A 24,504-nucleotide genomic window follows, 5' to 3' on the forward strand; every position below is an offset into this window, starting at 1 on the left:
AGCTCTCTTTTATTACATCTTGGAAAACAGCAGAAGATGGTCCAAGTACTCAGGTGCCCTGCCACCCACATGGGACAGCCACTTGGCGTCCTAGACCCCTGGCTGTGTTCTGATTTAGCTTTGGCTGTTGTGGCCATTTCAGAAATGAACCAAAAGATGAATGATCTCTATTTCCCTCTTTCTTTACAATTCTTTACAATTTAGCATATAGGGCTAGTTCCATGGTGCAGTATGCTAAACCACAGCATATGGTGCTGGGATCCCATGCAAGTGCTGGTTGATTCCAGATGCTTCACTTCTAAGCCACCTCCCTGCTGATGTGACTAGAAAGCAGTGGAAGATGTCAAAAGTCTTTGTATTCCTGTACCCACATGAAGGATCCAGAAGAAGCACCTGCTTTTTTAGCCCGGGGTTTGGACCAGCCCAACTCGGGCTGTTGTAGACATTTGGAAAGTGAACCAGAGCAAGAATCTTCTCTCCTCTTCTTGAAACTCTGGCTCTCAAATGAAAAACATTACAAAAAGAAGGGTGTGGACAGACATATGGCTCTGGTTGTGAGTACCAGCTCTGCCATTTATTTAGCTGCATGATAGATAGTTCCTGAGCCTCAGTTTATTCTTCTGTGAAACAGTATTGAAAGTCAAACTGACATTACTGGGTTGTAGCAAGGAGTATCAGGTGCTTAAGTAGCTCCACACATGGCGTTTTGAAAGTGTTCCAGAAATATTCACTGTTGGGCCTGGCACGATGGTTCAATGCTAAATCTTCACCTTGTAAGCACTAGGTTTCCATATGGGCACCGGTTCTTGTTCTAGCTGTTCCACTTCCCATCTGGCTCCCTGTTTATGGCCTGGGAAAGCAGTAGAGGATGACCCAAAGCCTTGGGACGCTGCACCCACATGGGAGACCTGGAAGAAGCTCCTGACTCCTGGCTATGGATCGGATCAGCTTTGGCTGTTGCAGCCATTTGGGGGTGTGAACCAGCAGGTGGAGGTCCTCTGTCTCTCCATCTCTACGTAAATCTGATCTGCCTTTCCAATGAAAATAAAATAAATCTTAAAAATAAAAAAGTGCTCACTGTCATCTGAAATTCCAGAAGGTCCCATTACATACTGGTATAGTGTCATTTCAAGAATGTGATGTCTTCTTAAAGCAGTCACATGCAAACACATTTTTTTTTTGCATTTCAGCCCGACTCCACATGTGGAGATTTGTGACTTTGACTGTTGATGCAAACGTGCAGCTGTGCATTAACGCCAGACCTCATCCTCATCAGCCATATCACGTTGCCAGTAGGCTAGCATTGACTTCCTGCCTTCTCAATGTAGATTCTTTATTTTTTTTCCCTGACTGATGTTTTCACACTATCTGAGTTTAACTAGAATAAACATAAGCAACACAAAAGATTGTAAATAATGAGAAAGTAGAGACAGTGGAAATTAAACTTTAGCTTGCTTTTCTTGCCCTACTTATTTCAAATTTCTTCTGGCTGTGGCATGAAATTTGTTACAAAAAGAAGATGTATTAGGAGAAAAAAAAGAGAAATAATGATAAAGCAGATTTATTGAAGTGCTAGCAGAATATTTTTGTATCTGTGTAGGGAGTTACACATAAATAGTAGTTTCTTCATCTGCATTTCTGTGTAGTCCCTCCCATATCCTCCATGGTGCGTCACAGACTCACCATGTTTTTATTATGGTTTTTAAAGTTTTACAGAAACAGGACTGTTTTGTACTGCTGGAGGAATGTGTTGAATCTCTGTGTGTGTCTATGGAGGTGCCATGTGTCTGGCTGATAGAACTGTTACAAAAAAACTACTTTACTTTTTTTAAAAAATAGATTTATTTACTTATTCATTTGCAAGGTAAAGTGAGAGAGAGACAGAGGTCTTCCATTTGCTGCTTCATTCCTCAGATGCCTGCAACAGCCAAGACTGGACCAAGGCAAATCTGAGAACCTAGAATTCCATCAGAGTGATGGGGATTCATGTACTTGGGTCATCATTTGCTACCCTCCCAGGTACTGTAGCAGGAAGTTTGATTGGAAACAGAGTCACCAGGGCTTGAACTGGCTCTCTGTCCTAAGATGTGAACTTCTCAAGTGGCAGCTTAACCCACTGAATGACTGTGCCTGCCTAATCAATACTCAAGTTTTTTGACTAATGGAAAGGTATCCTGAGAAATGGAGAAATAGGCTTGTTTTTGGATCCCAGCTTCCCACATTTAAAAAAATTATTTATTTTTATTGGAAAGTCAGATATACAGAAAGGAGGAAACATAGTGAAGAAGATATTTCGTCCGTTGATTCACTTCTCAAGTGGCCACAATGGCCGGGGCTGCGTGATCTGAAGCCAGGAGTCCAGAGCCTCTTCTGGGTCTCCCACATGGGTAGAGTTTCTCAAGGCTTTGGGCCATCCTGAACTGTGTTCCCAGGCTACAAGCTGGGGGCTAGATGGGCAGCGTGATTGCTGGGATTAGACTCGTCCCCCATATGGGATCCTGGCACGTGCAAGGTGAGGACTTTCGCTGCTACACCACATTTTCTTAGAGGACTTCACTGTGGCTCAAACTGTTGGTTCACAGTTGTTGGTCTATAATAGAATTATCCAGAAGGGCTGTTAGAATGCAGGTTGTTAAGCTTCACTCTTGGAGTTTCTGGTTTCTTCAAATCTGGAGTGAGCTCCAAGAATTTAGATTTTAAGTTTCTGTGTATTGTTCTTGCTGCTGGTTCCCTACTTGTGCTTTACAAACAATTCTGTACCTCCACCCCAAGAGTTATTCAGCTGCAGCCAAAGAATTGTTTAAGGAGACTTGCCCGTTCCTGAAGTGCATGAACAACAGTGGACCAAGAGGGTAGCAAATGCTGGCCCATGGGTTCAGTCCACTGCCTAATGCTGTTAATAAAGTTTTATCTAAAAAATAACCTCACTTTTACAATGTCAGAGGCTGCTTTAATGATCCAAAGAGTGGAAAAGCTAGACATTGATGATGTGCTGTCAAGGCTGGTACATAGGTCCTTATTTCAATAAAGCTATCCCACTATAGAAAAATCAGGTTGACCACTGCTTTCATATTATAAGGTAGGAAACAATGGGAAAATTGTTACAGAGGAAATTGGAAAGCTGAGGTTTCAGTGTGTGTGTGTGTGTGTGTGTGTGTGTGTGTGTGTTTTAAAAGTATTGGTTTGTTTTGATTTTGGTCTTTTAGTTAAATACATTAGTACAAAAATAGCATACACTCAATATTTCTCAACAGCCCATTCTCCCAATTAATTTTATTATTGGAACTAGTAGTTTCCCAAATCAAGAGAAACATAGTTGATAATCTGTGCTGATTGTGATACAATGCTGTCATCTGTTCGATTATTAACAGAAAATTTAAAAATCACATACTTAAAAGGAGAAATCATTTTTCTTTTGACACTGTAGTTGTCAAATGAATGTTGTTGAATTTCTTGCAATCTTCAGTAGATACTGTTGTAACCGTTCCAAAAAGCATTTTGTCAATATGTGTCGGGAACCTTTGAAATAATGTTCCTACTCATCAATCTAATCATTTTCCTTCAAGGAAATTTCAGCAGATGTTTCTATTCAAGGGTTTTCCACCTCGGCATTGTTACGAGATATTTTTTAAAGGTAAGCAATCTGAGGACAGGCATTGTAAAACAGTAGATTAAGCTGTCATGTGTGATGCCAAAATCCTGTGTCAGATTGCCTGGAACTGAATCATGTCAATGCCTCCAAGCCAGCCTGCTGCTCATGCACTCCCGGGAAGGCAGCAAATGATGGCTCGGTCCTTGGGTCCCTGCTACCCACCCTGAGCCCCAGGTGCAATCCTGAGTTCCTGGCTTTGGTCTAGCCTTAGGAGGGGTGAGCTAGGCAACGGAAGATCTCTCTGACATGTGCTACTGTTCTCACTCTTGCTCTTTCAATTAAAAAAAAAAGTCTCAAAAGCAGTCCTAATGTCTACTACCATGAAACTGATCCTATTTGACTGTGCAAACTTATTTTGGAGTCATTTGAAATTAAGCAGGATTAAATGAACCTATTACAGTCTTATTTATTTATCTTTTCATTAATTTTTACAGGGAATGCATACCGAGATTCTTAAACCTTTTCGTGCTTTTTTTTGTCTCAGCATTTTCACTTTAAGTATTATGAGAAAATAATCAGAAGTGCAGTTAGATTTTGTATAAGAATGATCCAAGTGCAAAAAATCCATATTCTTACTAATTCTGACTAATTAGTAAGAATCTAGGTTCTTACTAATCTTACTAAATAGGTGGTGATGAGTTGATAAGATAAAATTCTGTGAAGCTCTTTAAACTGTATTTTTGAGCACTAATAATATGCTGCAAATGTTCATTAATTACTTTTTAAAATATGCATAAAAATGCACATACATGATGTGATCCTATACATCTCATCTTTAACCGCAGATAGAACTTTGTATTCTGTTATAAACTTACTCATCATCAGCTAAGCACAAACATTGAAGTCAGTTTTTACTTCACTCCTAACGTTTGTTGTTTTTCCTCTGTCACATTAGCAAGCTCTGTCACTTTGGTGTTTTCATTTGAAAGGGCTACAATAAAGAGGTGAGAGATATGCCAAGCACTGGTTCATTCCCCAGATGGCCACAGTGGCTGGTGCTGAGCCACGCCGAAACTAGCAGCCAGGCATCTCTGCCAGGTCCCCCACATGGGTGGTGGTGACCCAAGCACTGGCATCTTTTCACCCTGCTTTTCCCAGACCACTGCAGAGAGCTAGTTTGAAAGTGTAGCAGCCAGGACATGAACCAGTACCCATTTCCTTGCTGTGCTGTAACACCAGACCCTCAGTTCCATCTTTGAATGATGTGTCTGTGTCTGGCTTTCTTCCTAGCCACTAAATCCAGGCCACTTCAGATATTGTCTGCTCAGTCCTTCTGACTTCTTTCTGGCCCCTTCATCCATCCTTGACCCCCTGCACAGCTGTGACGTAACTCCACAGTGTTGACCATGTCTTCCCCCTACTTGACTTTCTCCCTTCAGTGCGTTCCTCCTGTGCTTAGCAATGCTAATATGTAAGTTACAGAACTCTCTCTTTCTCTTCCACCCGGGTCATCCTTTGCTTGAGTTCCTTGCTGTTTCTCCAGCATGCCAGCATCTCTTCTGCTACTGAATTTTTAGGCTGTGTTGTTCCTTCTACCTGAAATATTTGACTGCAGATCAGACTTGGCTTCTTGTCTTCCTTTACATCTCCTCTTACCAAACGCCCCTGCCCAGAAACCATCCTGTCTACCCTCTCTAAAAGAAATGGGTCCCTTCCTGGTCCTGGACTCTTGTGTGCCTTCAGGTAGGGCCACACAGTAGTTGGATAAGCCACTTAATAAGTATTTCCTGAATGAGGGAATCTCCCCAAATGTATGAATGAATTTTAAGCTTGTGTACATGTGGGGGAGAAATGGGGGAGGGGCGGTGGGCAATGTGTATGCATATGTACATGGGGCTTAGGCGTATGATAAAAAATGCTAATGGAGCTGCTTATGAAGTTCCAAGAGATTTTACTTGTTTTATTTTGTCTCCCAAAGCTTTCAGTTAATAAATTTGACTTTTTAAGTGTGTTGAAATAGATGTAACATAAAATGTATCATTTTGACCATTGTAGGCGTACACTTCCATGTCCTGAACAAGTCTCACACTGTTGTGCAACTGTTGCCACCATCCATCCTCACACGTTTTTCATCACCCTTAACTGAAGTTTTGTTCCCATTAAACAGTAACTCCTTGAAAATTGACATTGCTTATATAGTAAAAAAAAAAAAAAAAAAGAGAGAGAGAAAATGCAGTTGAAAGAAACAAATAGGTAACATCTTTTTCATACCACACTCACTTAGATGAATTTGGGATTGTAAGTTTGAGTGGCTATAAAACAAGTTAATTTGGTTTTCAATTTATACTTTTGTGTAAAAGAAAACCTTTCAGAAGTGCTGAACTGACAGAGATTTTTATGTGCTGTAATGGCTGTACTGCCATGCAGGCCATTTGCGCTGCCTTTAATAAATGAGTCTTTCCTACCGCTATCATCATTCCTTGTGGAAATTGCGTGCTCAAGCAGAGTCACCTGGAAGTGTGATTAGTTTTAATATCTGTATGCAAGTTTCCCTCATATTGGAAATGTGCAATGCATGAAGGTGTCAATTCTAATTGTAATGAAACACCATTCTGCAACCTTCGAGATGTGGATATTCTGAAGATATGGCTAGGGGAGCTGATTAAAAATAGATGAATTAAGAGGACTTGAAGGTGTTCTCTCTGAGAATCTTGACCATGAAGATTATATCTACTGACTGATGTCCTATCCCCACCCCCAGCTTAGGATCTATATCCTGGAGACAGGAATCTGACTAGACAGGTTTCTTTCATAAGCCATCACCTTGAAACAATGCTTCTCATTAGCAGAGAACTATGTAGCAGGTGAGAGAAAATGTTGAAGATATACAGAGCAAATTGGATTGGGATATAATTTCATGTTCCAATAATTATCAGCACCACTTGCAACATAAATAATAGGTGAAAGAATCCTATCCTGAATATGTACAAAAGAAATCCTAAAATCGTAGAAAGATTGATTAGAAAAATACACAAAGAATATGAAAAGGCACATTACATAAACAAAGACACAGTCATTTCTGAAGCTGATAGACTGCTCAGTGTCCCTAGTAAGTACAAATATAAAACTGAGGTACCATTTTTATCTATACTACAGTGAAGAACATTTCAAAGTTGGGCTGTGCAGACAGAGTTAATAGCAGCTTGTTCTAGGGCCAGACATAACTGGCATCTGAGGAATTGATTTGGGGAGGAGTACTTGTATCCCTAAACTCATCACAATGACTAACTTTGTTTAAATTCCTGGTCCAAATGATATCATTTATACTTTCCTTCGGAGAGCCAGAAGTTCAATATCCTGCCAAACAGAAATTGCCTGTGACCAAGCTTCAGGAAAAGCTCTGAACCTCTGGACTCTTCATACGTGTTCTTTGGGGATTTTTCTTGGAAGTGTATTACCTATTTGAGAATCAGAGTGAAAGCTAGACGTGTAACCCTGGCTCCTTCCTGTAAATACTTGCAATAGCCCATGGCTGGAGCTGAGACTAGAAGCTAGGAGCTCAACCCAGGTCTCCCATGCGGTTGGCAGGGGACTCAGTTACTTCTGGCATAACTGATGCCAACCATGGTTGACATTAGATGGAAACCGGAATCAAAAGCAGTTATCGGGAATTAAGCCCAAGTACTCTGATATGGGAGACAGGCATCTTAACTGATAGGCTGAAGTTTTGATATGCTTTTCAAGTGGAATTATTATATATCTTTTGAAATCAAATTTATATTGGTCACCTCTACTAACTTTACTCACTAAAGTAAATGAATAAAGCAGAGAGAGATATCATTGCAAATTTAAAAGGCATCAAATTTTGGGCCAGTCATGTGACTCAACAGGCAGGTACTTGCAGGTACTGGAATCCCATATGGGCTCTGGTTCATATCTCAACTGCTCCTCTACCCATTCATCTCCCTGGGAAAACAGTATGGCCCAAAGCCTTGGAACCCTGTACCCGTTGGGAAACCTGAGAAGCTCCTGACTTTGGATTGGCTCTCCCTTTCTATCTTCCTTTATATCTGCCTTTAAATAAAAATAGAGTAATTTTTTTAAAAAGACCATAAAATTTCGGAGTTTCATATACAATTGGGAATTTTAAAATGTTAGTGGAAAATCAGATTAACAGTATGTTTTTTTGCCAAATATTTTGAAAAGCAAGCTCCCTTGTTTTTTCAAAATATGAATTTGCATAATTTTTTAAAGTTCTTTAGACAGATAAAGTGTAGAAATGTGAAAGAATGACAAGTCCAAATAAAAACTACTCTCCATTTTCCCTGCTGAAAATTAAGTTTGCCTTACAAAAAACTCTGAGCTGTTTTCTTAGAACAAAAAATCCACATATTTCTGACCTGTCTGTTCTTTTTCATTTACAAAACAAATCTTGAATTTTAAAGTCACTGAGGATGGTGTGACACATTCAGTGTCCTGCAGTTTATGATTTCATTGGCTCACTGCCCTTGACAATTTGAAGAAGATTTGTGGACATGTCCCTGAATAATTGGCAATTAATTTGAGATTAGATGCCAAAAAGTACAGTATTCTTAATAGAATGTGAAGGTTGAGCCTTTTCACATCCAAATGTCACAGAGTAAATGTTAACTGGCAGCATGGTTAAACGTGCACTTTTGCATATCCACAGTAGAGAAGAGTTTTAGTTGTGTAATCCGTAATCCAGGCTGGCTTTACCCACAAGTGTCTTGACAATGTTTTCCACTCTGAACACTGCTGGTTTTTCTCAGCAGTTACCTGTATGATTCCTAAGGTGTACGAATGTATGTATGTATGCAATAATGAGATACTGTACCCTGATTTTGCATTGCAGTTTTTGTTTTTGACTGAGTCCATTTGGAGATCCTAAAGATCTTTTGCTTCTCTTGTTGTGAATAAAAACTGTCAGTCCCCCCCCTTTTTTTTTTTAATTATTTAGTAGAAAGACTAAGAAAGAGAGACCAATCACTCTTCTGGGAATTTTATTATCCATATAGCTGCAACAGCTAGGACTGGGCCAGGCTCATGCCCAAAGCCTGAATCTCCATCTGAGTCTCCTTGTTTGGAACTTAAGGAACTAATTGCTTTGGCCATGTTCTCATGCCATCTTAAGCTCTTTAAGCTGGATTGGAAGTGGAGCAGCTGGGGAGAGAATTGAAACTTCTCTATGGGATGCCCACCCTGCAAATGACAGCTTACCACTATACCATAGTGTTGGGCCTGTCAGTATCTTCTCACTATCAAGAGAAGTTTTCCTAAGAGAAATTTAAACCCTAAATGGTAGGTAATGAGAATTTTGCTGAAGTAAACACTGAATTGTTTTAGTCAAATTGTGAGAATATTTTCCACTTCAACCTAGGAATTACAGGTATGACCATTAAATGTCTTTGATTTGTAATTGATTTAACTTTCTAAACTTTAGCACCAACACAATGTCCTGAGTGCATTAAACCTACAATGCTTTCTCGCCAGACTCTATGTGTCCACACCATTTTACTATGAATAAATATTTCTTCACTTTCAGAAGCAGTAGAAATATTTATTAATCCAGATTTTGTTAGACCTATATTTTATGTCTAACTATTCCTTAGCCTATAAAATAGGGCTTAGGTTTATGGGCATTTTTACAGAAAGAAAGTGTTGTTTGTACTAATTTTAGTTCTTTCAGTATTCACCTCAGCAGTTGTCCTCTTGACATGGTGGTAAATTTGCTTTCCATCGTTCAACCAGTGCTTTTACTTTGCCAAGGGCTGTCCGAATGTGTCACCCCGTTTAATATTCACAACAAGTCTTGTGACTGAGCTTCTATTATATCATTGTTCTATTTTTGCAGTGAGAAAAGTGAGGTTAGAAGAGTAAGCTCTGTGCCCATCTCACCAACTGAGAATCAGCAAAGCCAGGATTCAGGCCGTTTGTTTGTCCTATCCTCCGAACTACAGCTTCATACATTTTGTCTGAAGTTCAACTCTCTACTGAGAAACTGGGATCAACTTAAAGAGTTATTCAGTTATTCCGTATGCTTAAACTCTAGAAATACCTTTATTGCAGTGTAATTTAGATACAGAAATACCCTCATTCTATATTTCCATGCATCTAGACCAATATTTAAAATCATGTTTTCAGTACCACCGTCGAAGAATACTAGTAGTGTAGTCCCCCTCCATAAAGTCTTTTATATCCTCTCCCTTTGAAAACATTAAAAACATAGACAGCCAGGATATTATAATGAGCACTAGTGGTAAACACAAACCCTCATAGATATTTTTGCCACCTATCACTTGTGTAATTGATCTTTGCTGACCTTGAGCTCCAGGTAGCAACTATCATCGTAAACTATCATCGTAAACTACTTTAGCATGGTCTAAAACTTATATGTAAATGAATCACACAGTGTATTTTCTTGTGTCTATCTTATTTTACTCAACATTTGTGGGAAAATAGAAGGCAAGTTTATGTTGGTTCAAAAATCCTGTTGAAATCTATGCACAGTTCTTTTGTAACATTCATTTTTCACTGAACTTTTCGAAGATATCTCTAAATATTTGGATTTGTTGGTATTAACTGTAGTTCCCTTTTCCCATTGCTAGGTAGCTCCTAGTGGTTTGAGATATTACAGTTTGTAACTTTTTGATGGGCATTTGGGTTGTTTCTGGTTTGGAATATTTGGAATGAATCTGCAGTGAAGATTCTTTGACAGGATTTTTGGTGGACTTGTTTTCGTTTGGGAGACCTGACTGGTGAAGTTATGACTTCATAAAATACCTACAAATTGTTTTCCCAAATGTATGTACCATGTTATATGCTTGCTAACAGTGTTTCATAATTCTTGTCACCATACAACCCTGCCTACAGTTAATACTGCCAGTCTCTTGTTATTGCTGTTATTGAAGGGGATTTTCAGTGGGATTCCTTTACAATTTTCATTTGTGTTTCTCTGCTGATACATTGCATCCAACTTTTTTGTCATGTGCTTAGTGGGCAGTCATACATATCCCTTTGTAAACTCTCTGATCCAACTTTGCATCCTAAATCAGAGGAGAAGGTTGTGGAAGAAGTGGGTTTTTGTGTTTTTCATTCAGTGAATCCTTGGTAACTGATTGAACGAACTGAGATGAACTCAAATGTGTGTTCTTCTTTTGACAGATATAATACAACTCACATAAAATAATTCAGACTTGGTTTCATTAGTCTACTCCAAAAGGAGCAGCTGTAATAGGAGATCTTGTCTTAAATATGATTTTAAAATAAAGATCAGTAGTTTCCTGCTCTAGGTAGGAAAGACCATGTTCTTAAACCATTTCTCTTATTCTCCTGGTTTACTCTTTCTGAACTTGGGGAAGTTGTCATCTAAAGACATGAGATTTGTGGCTCATGTGGTTACTGGATTGCTGCATTGTTTTTCTAAGGCCAAAAATGTTCTTACCCAATTTTTATTTTGTCTAAAAATGGAAGAAAAATGTTAGCTTTATTATTTTTAGCTGTCACTGAAGGGCGAATGCTGTCATTAAGGGCGAATGCTGATTTATAAATTTTGTGTTGATTTTTTAGATTGTTCCTTGTGATTATAAAGTTGAAAATTACGATTATTTTCTGCATCATTAGCCTTTTTTTCTATATATTTTAGCTTTGCTTTGTTTAAATAAAGAGAATTGAAAAACAAAACCATAAACCTGCTGAGAAAACTATGACTTAAGTAACACTGATTTCAAAAACATCACAGGGGTAGATATTTGGCACATCAGTTAAGATTCTACTGCCAGTATCAGAGTCCCTGGATTGGAATCCCAGCTCTACTCCTAATCCAGTATTCTTGTTAATGCACAGCTTTTTACAAGACTGCAGATGATGGCTCAACTATTTAGGTTCCTGTTAGCCATATGGGAGATCTAATATGAGTTCCAGGCTCCTAGAAACTGCCCTGTCTATCTTTGACTGTTGTGGGATTTGAGCAGTAAACCAACAGATGGAATTTCTCTGTATGCAGTTTTGTTTTGTTAGTAAATAATTAAATAGGTTTTTTTTAAAGCAATACAGAATAGTAATATCTGTCTATTTATGTACAGAGTGAGGAATGAAGTCTATTTCCCTGATTTACTCTCTTTCCATAAAAGAACTAACTGCTTATAATTTTTTTAATTGCTAAGGCAGATATACATAGAGAAGGAGATACAGAAAGATCTTCTGTCTGCTGGTTCACTCCCCAAATAGCCTCAATGGCAGGAACTGAGCTGATCTGAAGCAATCTGAGACCAGGAGCTTCTTCCGGGTCACCCACACAGGAACAGGGTCCCAAGGCTTTGGGGCCGTCGTCAACTGCTTTCCCAGGCCACAGGCAAGGAGCTGGATGGGAAGTGGAGCAGCTGGAATACGAACCAAGACCCACATGAGATCCCATTAGATGCAAGGCCAGGATTTAGCCATTAGCCTATCATGCTAGGCCCCTTTGTTTACATTTCTTATGAGTCTTTCTACTAAATACAGGATCTCTCCTTTTATTATTTTTTAAATTTTACTGCTTTTTATTTTTATCATCTTATGATATAGTTACATAGGCCCTGGGATTTCCCTTATCCCCTCCCCAATTCCCTTCCCCCTTACTGAGTTCCTCTATATCATTACTATAGTATAGTTTTTTTATACACAGTCATATGTCCATCTTTGCGGGCATGGACAATGGCAGAGAGTCCAGCATCGTATTGTCAAGACATAGTAAACAGTTTCGTTGGGAGTCCATCTTTGGTCTGGAAGTAGAGATGCATACTGGATTGTTTTTTTAATCTTTTTTAAATTTATTATTATTATTTTCATTTTACGATACGGTTCAAGAGGCTCCTGGGATTTCCTTTATCCCCTCCCCAATTGCCTTCCCCCCCCCCCCCGAGTTCTCCTATATCATTACTAAAGTATAGTTTTTCATACACAGTCATATGTCTATCATTGCAGGCAGGGACAATGGCAGAGAGTCCAGCATCCTATTGTCAAGACATAGTAAACAGTTTCATTGGGAGTCTATCTTTGGTCTGGAAGTAGAGATGCATACTGCATTATATCCTCACATCTGGATGTGATAGTCTCCATTACACAGTTACTATACATCCCCTTAAATGAAAAGCCACAATGCAAAATCAACAACAGGAAAAAAATAGAAATTTACAATGCCATGAAGTTAAATAACATGCTGCTAGATATGACAGTCTCTACTACACAGTTACTATGCATTTCCTTAAGTGAAAAGTCACAAAACAAAATCAACAACAGAAAAAAAAACAAATTAACAACACTCTGAAGTTAAATAACATGCTACTGAATGACTAATGTGTCACTGAAGAAATGAAAATCAATAACCTTCATGAAGAAAATGATGCTACTCTATGATCCATGAGTCATTGAAGAATTTAATCAGAAGGAAGTGTTTTGAAGAGATGAAACTAACAAAAAAAATCAAAATCCATGAGATATAGTTTCTGCTAGTCTTTGTTGGTGTAATGTGACTGGCTCACCAGTCTCCACCTCCTGTGATACTGTGCTCAGGCTGCACTATTGTCTGTGCAACCTTTCTCCCGCTTTGGGTTGGAGCAGGTACCAGGATTATGGAGACACCAGGTGTCCTATATAGCTAGGTTGCTGGTGGTGCTGATCTTGCCAGGACCTATTGGCTGTTAGGTCTGAGGGCCACATGGACCTATTTTGACCCGTATGATGCCATAGTCGGTATTATTTTTGTGTGGAACCAGTGCAGTGCACTGAGAACTGCAGTGCACTGAGCTCAGTGTATGCACAACTCACTCTAGTCCCTGCATTCTTAAAGTTTTTCACACTGTACAAAATGGTACATGATGTTTTAGAGTTCTTGATCTGCTGGCTGTCAGGTCGGAAGGCTACCCAGACCTTTCTTGGTTGGCAGCTGAAGCATGCCATGTTGTTGCAGTTTGCTGAGCCAGAAATGAGTTCACTCCCAGCTCAGTGCATGCTTAGTACTGTCCATAGCCCTTGCCTCCTTAAACAAAATTGCACCCAAGATGGCTCTAGGGAGTAGCGTGGGTTGTGAAATCCACCCTGTTCTGCATTGCCCGTCTGGGATCTGCCACTCTGTCTCTGCTCCTGATCAAATCAAAAAGACCAGCAGGACAGGCAGTTCTTTGTCTGGGTTCACCTCCTGAGCTCCCACTGAAAGTCCCTTCCCACCTTGTTGCTGATGTAGTTCTGGCTACCGGTGGAGTTCAGATTGCCGTTTGCTGTATGCCGCTGGGGTATCAGTCACTACACCACCAATACAGTTGTGTTTGCTGCCTTCCTGTGTCTGTCAGTCTCAGGTACCCCTCTGCTGTTATTTGTCCTCTACTGTTTCCTGGAATGTGCCCTCTCTGCTTCACACTAACATTTCTCCGTCTGTTTAAACATGTCCTTACCCTATTCCGCCATCTTGATTCCACCTCCTTTTGTTATTTAATTTTTTAAAAATGTTCATTGAACAAGAGGGAAAGATCTATCACTTGTTCACTTTCCAAATGTCACATGCCTGGAGCACCCACATCTGGGCCGGCCCAAGCTGGGAACTGGCAACTCAATTCAATTCTCTGGCGTGGGTTACAGGGGCCTAATTACTCGTGCCAGCACTGCTGCTCCCAGGGTCTGCATCAGCATGCAGCTAGTTAGGGTTTGGAGCTGGCTGTTACATCCAAGGACTTCAATAAGGAATGCCTGGGTCTTAACTGCCAGTCTGAATATCTGCCCTCTCTCTCCTGCTTTTTAACATCTAAGAAAATCCTTTGAGGGGCAGAGAGACAGACACCAATGCCTCTAAGGATATTCTCTGGCAAGAACTTGAAGTCAGGAACCACATCCGGGAATTGAACCTAAGCACTCCTACGTGGCGTGTGGGTGTTTTAACTGTGAGGCTAAATGCCTGCTGCTATGGCTCATTTTTAGTGTAATGGCCTAGTTTCAATTTGTTAGGTTTGGATATGCTCAGACACACTTGAGAGAGAGGCAATGTAAAGGCTTTTATTAGGGAAGAGTCTGACAGATTGTTCCCTCCCCTGGAGAAAACCCTGAACCACTTCCACATGGGAAGTAACTATGAAGAGAATGGCCATCCAAGGTATACAGCACTGGACTGTAATACATCAATCCCACACCGGGGGAAAGACGGGATAAGGAGGAAGCTCATTACTCTGCACATGCGGATGGCATGTAGTGCAGGGTACTCATCTTGGTGTCCATGACCTCTGTAGGTTGACACTACATCAAGGTGGTTCCAGCAGCACTTCCCAAACATTCCCACATGGGAACCTCAGCTTGAGAAGGTTGTGACCTCTTCAGCAGGGTGGTCATTACAGACTCACTTCTGCTCCTAACAAAATTCTTTTTTTGTGTTATTACTCTGGTATTTTGTAAGATAGAAGCCCCTGCAAAAAATAAAATTAATGCTATTTCATCCTTTAAGAAAAGAAAAAGAAATAGATTCATGTGTTTACTTTTCTGAGTGGCAGAGACAAAGATACTGAAAGAGAGATCTTTTGTCCCCAAATGCTCACAATAGCTAGAGGAAGGTGCAATCAGAACCAGGATCCTGGAACTCCATCCTGCCTCCCACACAAGTGACTAGAACTCAAGCACCTGAAACATCATTGCTGCTTTCCATTTACATTAGTAGAGAGCTGAATCAGAAGTACAATAGCTACAAGGAACTGGCACTTCAATATGGGATGCTGGCCTCCCAGGCAGTAGTTAAGCTGCCTGTACTGCCTGTGCCACTGTCTCCTACCCCGGTCCTCTTGTCATTTCATCTTAACTATACTCTTACCTTTTTCCCTGCAGAGAAAAACCTCACACCCATTGTTTTGGTTACTGAGGGTGGCTAAGGAGAATTGCCTTTTTGTGGTTTTCTAAAAATTTTCAGGCTGCTCTGAACAACAGTCTTCAGCCTTGTTGTTGATGTTTACTTTCTCCTGCAGGAGGAAGGCTGAACAAGGATCTGCGACATTTTCTCAATCAGCGATTCCAGAAAGGGTCTCCAGACCATGAACTCCAGCAGACCATAAGGGATAACCTTTACCGCCATGCTGTGCCTTGTAAGTAGCCAGTTCCTGGTGTCTCACTGCTGGGTGAGGGTGTTAAAAGTCAAGGGAAAGAAGAATATCTTGATACCTGGTTCTGGACCATTTGGCAGCTTGTCCACTTAGTGGATTTACTAATTGAATCATGCCAGACAGAGGGACCAACAGCACGACTTTAGGTACGCCTGGCTGCCTACCCCGCTTGGCCACTTACTAGTTTGCAAGGATAGGCTCATTACCTTTTTGTAAAGCCCACTTTTGACCTGAGTGGAAAGGAGATTCCGGTAATTCTAGCATCACAGAACTGTCCTGCAGGGTAAATGAGATGAGGAGTGTATTGGCATGGTGAAAGCTTCCTTCATAAATGTTTACCTTCACTGTCATTCATGGAAGGGACCAGCCCAGAGGTTTTGAGAGGGACCTTAGTGGAAGCCAGTGGGTCCCTAATGGCGCCTCAGGGAGTTCTTCCTTTCTCCCCATACTTCCTGTCCTTTCTACCAACACTATTAGTTGCATCATTTGGGATATCTGGAATCAGCTTTTTTGCAGGAATAGTTTCCACAGATTAAAAACATTCCCAGATCCTCAAGACTGTTAGATTAGATCCAATCTAAGAGAGCAGGACAGAGAACCCAGGAACTCAGAAAATCGTGTATATGTCTGAAGGGAAGGAAGGAGATCATTTGGTGTGTGTAGGTTTAGATAAAGGGGCACTCAGTAGTGTCGAAGTGCTGCTGTGCCTGTCACATGGTGGGTCCTGCACAGCTGACCGTAAGGGGTGGATGCAGGGAAGACATGTGGGCAAGGGACAAGTATGTTCCTCCTATTGCTTGAAATTTTTTCTTCTGTATCGCCTTGTCTTTCAAAAATTGAAGTATTATGCTTGAAAATAGCATTTTTTAAAACAAGGCTTGGAAAAGAGAACCTTCATGTTTAAGGTACCCTGTTTGTAGCTGTGATTTACTTGTTTGTTATAAATGTTTTCCTTTTTTAGAACAATTTTTGTGAATAATATTTTAGAGAACTGATATGGCCTTGAAAGTTATAAACTGAAAAGCACAACTAATCAGACATTGCAGGGGCTTATGAGGACTTAGGTTGTCAAGTCTAGGCTGATGTCTTGAGAAAACAGGTTCTAGAACAGCCTCTTGGCCTCCATTTTGTTTGTTAATTAAAATTAGGTTCTGAGAGAAGTTTCCTGCACGTGACATGGACAGGGTCTCAGTGTTGCCCTGTCCACGGCGAGGCAGGGCTGCACTGGAAAGAGATGTGGTTGTGGAAAGGTGAAGCTGTGGCCCTCAGTTCATTTTTGTTTTTTAAGATTTATTTATTTGAAAGGCACAGTTGGAAGATAGAGAGGCAGAGAGAGATCTTCCATCCACTGGTTCACCTCCCAAATGGCCAGATCTGGACTGGTGTGAAGCTAGGTGCCAGAAAGTTCTTCCAGGTCTCCCATGTGGGTAAAGGTACCCAGGAACTTGAGCTATCTTCTGCCGCCTTCCAGGCACATTTGCAGGGAGCTGGATCAGAGTGGATTAGCTTGAACCTGATGCCCATGATGGCCCTATCTGCTATGACACAAAGCAAGTCCAAGCTCTCTGTTCCTGTAGCCTTTTAGCATTTGCATTGAAAGCTATAGTCCTAATAATATCCTCTGAATAGTCCCCAGGATTTTGAATTAGTAATGACAATCAAGTTGATGAGGCCTGGATTATCATTTTGTGCTTACACACCAGGAAACTGAGGCTGCTTGTGATGGCAGTTTTTCACAGTAAAACCAGGTTGAGCTCTGGGTGTTCTGCTTCTGCCCCACCTCCCGGCTCCTGTACCTTGGGAAGAAGCAGAAGGTGGCTCAAGTTATTGAATACCTACCACATACAGTGGAGTTCCTGGCTCCTGGCTTTGGCCTGGCCCAGTACAGGTGGTGCTGGTCATTTAGGGAGGGCATCAAAAGTTGGAAGCTCTCTCTTTAACTCCCACTTTCTGTCATGGTGCCTTTCAAATAGATAGAATATTGTTAAAAAAAAGGAAAAGAAACTGAAGCACATAGGTAAGCTAGTAAAAACAAGGGTACAGGTAACTAGGTCTTGGGGTCTCATGTCCATCAACTCTCTTGCCACGATGTCAAGTTTTACTGTTACCATAACCCTTTGTTCTTGAGGGTCTTTTATGCCCATATTACAGATCAGGAGGCAGAGTTTCTAGGAGATGGAATGACCAATAAATAGCAGATCCTAATCTTTTTGACTCAAGCCACCCAAGACTGTTTCTATAGATGCGGCATACCTGCCTCTGGTGTAGTATAGCACGTTGACGACAATTTCGCAGAATTCAGTAATTGTAGAATCATGATTGTTCTCTGTAATTTTTCCCCTACTCAGATTCCAATTTAAGAAATGGGAATGAAGCAAATGAGCACACCCTTTCTTGATGCATCTGTGGTGTTACCATGGTTACCTGTGGGCATGTTTTCCCATTTATTTTTTTTCCCGCTGATTTATTGGACCTGACTGTGAGCTAAATGGCTTGATTTTAAGCTTACTACTCTGTAGGAATTGGGGCAAAAACGACTTTGGTTGGTAGAAAAATTATGTTTGTGTTTGCTTGTGTAAAACTCTTGATATTGATGTGTTATTTCTCCAAAACCAGTAAATCACAAATTTGGGAAGTGGGAATGGTGTTCTACTGAGAGAAAGCAAGCACCAATTCATTTTACATTTCCTTCATAAAATGGAAAGGAGGTCTGTTTCTGAGTCTAGGGCAGAATGCCTGCCTTTGAACATGGGAAGACCAGAAGTGACTTAGGATTCGGTTTCAGGCTTGGGTTACTCTAGCCTCATTTGTGTTTATTTTGGTTTTTTGGCTCATGTGACTCATAAAGCAGAACCCTCTAACAACACCTGTGCTAATGGACTCAAAAGCCCAAGATTTGGAGAATAGATCCTCCAGATTTTGTTGCCACTGTGTCTTGGGGGAGCAAGCTCATGTTTGTTTCCAGGGCTTCTTGCTGCTGCTGTTGCAGTGACTTCAGTATTTTGAGAAGGCATGACTTCATGAACAGGTGCTTCAGAGTGGGGCAGCCTTCATTGCCTAGACATTTTAGTAGGCTCATGGGCCATTAACAATAAACACAGAAAGCTCCCTTATTTTGCAGTTCTTTTTAGTGTCATTGTAATGTAGTGTAAGGCTTGCATGTTTCTTAATGAACTCGAACTTTGAGGATTCAGTTTTATCCTGATTTTTTTGGTAATGACCACATAGGTACTAGCACCCCTGTTTTACAGTTAAAATGATAAAGGAATAAAATTTAACTTCCTCAAAATTATTTGAATCCTAAATACTGTATTACTCATTTCCCAATGCTATTTTTGTTTTTCAAAGTTTTCACGGCTTTATGGAAATAAAGCTCACATACCATATAACTCGCACGTATAACTCAGATACCACATAACTCCAGTGCTATTTTTGCTACAGTTAGTATCTCCACTTGCCTTTTTATTTTTCCTTTATTCACAAATTTGTAGTGCTTCTGTAATATGAAAAAAAGACATTTTAGTTGAACTTTAATTATATTTACTGTTGAAAACCAGCACCACCCAATGGAAAAAAAAATAAGAGAAAGCAGAAGCAGATGCAGAATGAGTCAGAAGTGCTAATAGGAGGTCTGGGGATGCTTTGGTCTGGGGATGCTTTGCTAGTTACATGACAATTCACACAAAAGTAACTTCCAAACTTCACGTAACTTCTTACTCTTTGATAGAATGACAATGAAAGTATTTTCTTAGCCATTCTCTCACCAGATCAGCACACAAACCATAGAAGGTGGGTCCCCTTAAAGGAGGCAGGCATCAGAGCTAGCACGGGTGAGGTTAAACCAGGTCTGACTCTCAACCTGGATATAACTAATAGTATCCTGGTTTGAGTGATATAGAAAAAAACCTTTGAACGGAAGAAAAGCAGAGGAATTGTAAGGTACTGTCCCCTAAACATAATGGATGGTCTTTCAGATTTCCAAGAAAATCACAGGTATGATTAGTAGAATATTAATAGTTATTAATAATTTTTGATTTTTATAAATCATGATTTGCTTTTCTTGGGGTATGTAGGTTTGTATAATTGCCGATTAGCACTTGCCTAGGTGGACCTGTGAGTTACTGTTAAGCAAGAGGAACTGAAGTACATGAAAGATGCCCACTGTACTTGCTTCCAAGAACCTTCTGGAAACTGTTTGTCTCTGTCACCCCGGGTCTGTTCCCATGCTCTTCTCCCTCCCTTCAGCGCTTCCACATTGAAACATACTCTGTCTCGGAGAGGACATGTCTACCTGTAACTGCAACATGTTATTGTCTTCTGGTTGTTTTTCCCTTTTCCTTTTTATTTTTATATATTTATTTGAAAGAATTGGGTGGAGAAAGAGAAGTCTTTCAGCCACTGATTTTCAGTACATTTACTTTATGATTTTATTTTTCATGATACAGTTCCTTAGGCTCAGGGATTTTTTTCCCTTCCATGTTCTCCTCCCCGACTCCACCCTGTTTCCCTCTCTATTATAAGAATAGTGTAGTCCTTCATTAATCACTGGTTTATTTGCCAAATGCCTGCAGCAGCTGATGGTGGGTTTTTCACATAAGTGGCAAAGACCCAGTCACTCGATCCATCACTTGCTGCCTCCCAGTATGCCCTTTTGTAGGAAGCTGGAATTGGATGTAGAGGCAAAACTTGAACCCAGGCCCAGTAGAGATGGCATCCCAAAGCAGCAACTTGGCGCTGGGCCAAATGTCCATTCTAGTTTCTCGCCTTTCTATTTGATTGTTTCTTAGTCTTCGTTTAAATTTTAGTCTGAGCATTGCAGAAAATCCTCCACGGCCTCCACAGGCTGTTTTCACAGCCCTTGTCACTGTGCCCACTTTCCCCAACTCACTTCATGGTGCACATGGTGCCAGGTTATAGCACCCATTGTGTGTCTGTGTTCTGCTAACTCTAACTTTCTGGAATCAAGCACTGGATCTGCCTTAGTGACTAATCCAAACCTAACTGCCTGGACCAAAGGCCAAAAATGTAAGCCCATGTTCTACATTTGTTGTATTTTTTCCCCCACTTGTTCCTTAGCATTTCTGAGAAATGGCAGAGCTGCTTTTACAGTGAGGCTTTCAGAATACAAGTCATGAGCCCAGAGCAGGGTCATAGATAACCGATGAAACTGTTCTAATTATGTAGCCAGTAATCCAAGGCCGGAGGGAGAAAGTCAAGGCTTCTGTGGATCGGAGATGCCATACCCAATGCCCAATGCCTGCGCCTCCTAATTGCACTCTAAGATGTGGCTGCTCCCCCCGCACTGATGGCCTTTCTGTGTTATGACTTCGTGTCCGAGCTGATGTGACAACATCTGAAACTCCTGCTCTGGAATGGCTGCTCTTCCTGTGAAGATGAATGTGTTACCTGACAGGGCATGTCGTTTGGTATACTGCTGCTGTCAAAGCCAGCTACAACTCAGGCAGCAGTGCGGCTCTTCTGGAATGCTCTGCAATGCCACTCTCATTCCTCGTCACTTCTCAAGGGGTTCAACTCTGAAAAACTCATCTTTCCACATGGCAAGCAAAGGCCATGTGGAAGAGGAAGGGATGAATTGGGTTTGTTCTATAGCTGAACACTTTGTGGATCGGGCCTCTCCCTGGTGCAAGACCTGTCCAAGAGTTGAAGGGAGTTTGTAAGATGATGACATGCATTTGAACCACAAGTCAAATGTGGTGTGGTAAACATAAATGAACCCAGGTTGTATTTATAGAGGTGCATCATAGCATTTGGTAACATTTATTATTTTCCTCAGGATCATATATTATTTTTTATACTATTTGAACCTCTTGTTTTGTCTTATGTGCAATTGTTTCTGCTCCAGCCTGTCTGAAATCAACCTTCTGTACAGTGGTTTTGAGTAAGCAATAGATACAAGCCAGACCAATTTATTAACCATTGACCAGGCCATAGAACTGGCTGCAGGAAGATGAGTTTACTGGACTGTGTGTTCCTATGTTCAGGTTGTGTGTTACACTTAGTGGGTGCTTCCAGACCTGTATCACGAACTAGAAAATTCTTAAGTCACCATAGCATGGATCAGATAAGGGTTACAGGGAACGTTATCATGGCTGTTAATGTCATTGTCTTCTAGCCAAAGTAAGGGCCGAAATTAAAGGATTGCTTTACAAAGCAGGCTTGTGAGTGACCATGGCAGTGTCTCTACAGGTTTTTGGACTGCAACTGTGTGCTGGGTACTCTGCAATAGTCATTCTCTATCTGTCTTCTCTGTCTTCCCTTTATTCTGCCATCCAGGTCTCACAGACTTGTAAAGAAATAAACACAAACCCATTTGACTTTTAAATTCTGCCTCTTTTCTGTGTAACCACAGATAGTTTTTTGCATCTAGTACAATCAATACTTGTCTCTTTCAGTTCTTTTGCACTCATCACTTAGATATCTGCCCTGGCTGGTCTCTGGGCTGGGGATACTTCCCACCAATTGACCCACCCTCTTGCTCCTTAGGCCTGGCTCTTTCACCCTTCTCCAATAAAACGTTCTTGATGCATGTTGGTTTCCTACTGGGCTTCTAAAAAGAAGCAAAGAATTAAATCAAGGAAGTGAATGGTATCTACTCTTTTGTGAATCTCCTCCTCCATACCACGTGTATGCAGAGACTTCTGGGGGTCCATTGAGAATTAAATAAGTTTGATGTCCATTTTCTGTGAATGTCTTGGAGTCCCCTCATGTGTCCACAAGTGACTTAAAATAGCAGTGCTCAAAATACCCGTTCTGATGGGATCTCCTGTCAACAAAGTAGATTGTAGGTAGCAATGGACTTTTGTAGTTTTTTGTTTACATATTTTTATGATGCTTACAGCATCCATCTTTTTTTCAAAGATTTATTTCATTTATTTGAAAGCTCTATCTATCTATCTATCTATCTATCTATCTATCTATCTATGAAGAGAGAGAGAATATCTTCCATTTACTGTCTCATTCCCCCAAGTGACAGCAATAGCCAGGGCTAGACAAGACCAAAGCTAGAACCAAGAGTTTCATCTAGGTCAGCCATGTGGATACTTGGGCCAGGTGGATACTTGCTCAGGTACTTGGGCCATCCTCTACAGTTTTCCCAGAACACCAGCAGGAAGCTGGATCAGAAGTAGAGCAGCCAGCTCTTGAACTGGTATCCATGTGGGATTCCGGCTTTGTAATTGGTGACTTTTTCTGTTACACCACAGTTCTGGCCCCTGTATCTTTCTTAACATAGACACCAGGTTTAATACAAGATGGTCTGTATTTTTCCTCCTCCATTTCTTACTATGTTGATGTGTACAACATGAGATAGGACTTAATACAGTGTTCCCAGGTTAGGAGTTAGGTGCTAGACTGGAAGAGGATTGGAAGAGAATTTTGATGAAGTGTCATTTAACTTTAGAGTCTGGAACCTGGTGACTCAATTGATCAAAGAAGGTCCATGAGGGAAGCAGGAAGATTCTTTGTGATTCTGGACTTTCTTGCATCAGAGATATTGAAGCACCCTGAAGCCAAAATACACTTAAACTTTGTCCTGAAGCGCTGCTACTTCTGGGAAAGCATGCATCCTCTGTCCTCTATGCTGTGACCTTGACTTAGGCAAGTCTTCAGAAGACCACGGTTTCAAGATCTTGGAAATGGGTGTAAATTTATTTTAGGGTCAGATTTTTAACTGAGATCTATAGCCATAGCCTTCACTGTAGCATTAATCAATAATAAAACTGACATGTTAACTGTGGAGTATCATGCCATTGGTTCTCAGACATTGTTTATTTCAGTCCGTGCCAGTCACTTCTGATACTCTGCTGTCTTATTTACTTTTTTATTTCTTCTTCCTATCTCATGTATGTTACCAGTCCTTCTCCTCAGAAGTTATTTAGACTGATCCTTTTTGAAAGTTTCAAAATATTGCATCAAATTCTGAATTCTATAGTAGACCCGCAGCCGTGGTTATTTGCACTGTGTCGGCGAAGACCCTGAGCAATATACAGTGTCATCTTAGTGCCACCCGTGGTATTAGAGGCAGGAATTGCAGTTGTCAAAGATGAGGCAGAAGGAATTCAGAGAAGCTAAGGAGCTCATATGACACCATGTGTTTTTGTTTGTTTGTTTTTAGATTTATTTTATTTTTTTATTGCAAAGTCAGATATACAGAGAGGAGAAGAGACAGAGAGGAAGATCTTCCGTCCAATGATTCACTCCCCAAGTGAGCCGCAATGGCCGGTGCTGCGCCAATCCAAAGCCGGGAACCTGGAACCTCTTCCAGGTCTCCCACGCGGGTGCAGGGTCCCAATGCATTGGGCCATCCTCGACTGCTTTCCCAGACCACAAGCAGGGAGCTGGATGGGAAGTGGAGCTTCCGGGATTAGAACCGGTGCCCATATGGGATCCTGGGGCATTCAAGGCAAGGACTTTAGCCGCTAGTCCATGCCGCCGGGCCCGACATCATATGTTTTAACTTGAAAATTAATCATAAAAATGCAAGTGTTTATTGAGTCTGTGTCATATGAATTGATATCAAATCCATTCTGTCCCCGCCAAAAAAAAAAAAAAAAAAAAAAAGACCTAAAATGATCCAAGGTTGTGGACTTAGAGGATTACATTTAAGTCTTTACTGCTAGATCCATCCCATCCTCATTCATCATTTGTACTGTAGCCATGGCTCACTGAAGCAACATGGCATCTGTAATCAACATGAGTACTCATGGAAAGGTTGTGCATTCAACTTAGGCCACTTCTGGAGCCTGTTCAGCTTTGCACAGT

General features: G+C 40.8%; 1 protein-coding gene across 28 annotated transcripts in view; it reads left to right on the forward strand.

Annotated features, from left to right (window-relative positions):
* MAGI1 (membrane associated guanylate kinase, WW and PDZ domain containing 1) overlaps positions 1-24,504 on the forward strand; it is a 602,787-nt gene that overhangs the window by 346,953 nt on the left and 231,330 nt on the right. For all 28 annotated transcript variants that reach the window (XM_004581596.2, XM_058679198.1, XM_058679199.1 and 25 more), the window contains exon 2: positions 15,589-15,705. In XM_004581596.2, coding sequence (XP_004581653.2) covers positions 15,589-15,705 — 117 coding nt within the window. The remainder of the gene's footprint in view (positions 1-15,588; positions 15,706-24,504) is intronic.

Source organism: Ochotona princeps, chromosome 21 (assembly GCF_030435755.1).
Source record: "Ochotona princeps isolate mOchPri1 chromosome 21, mOchPri1.hap1, whole genome shotgun sequence".
In the NCBI taxonomy this organism is placed as follows: Eukaryota; Metazoa; Chordata; class Mammalia; order Lagomorpha; family Ochotonidae; genus Ochotona; species Ochotona princeps.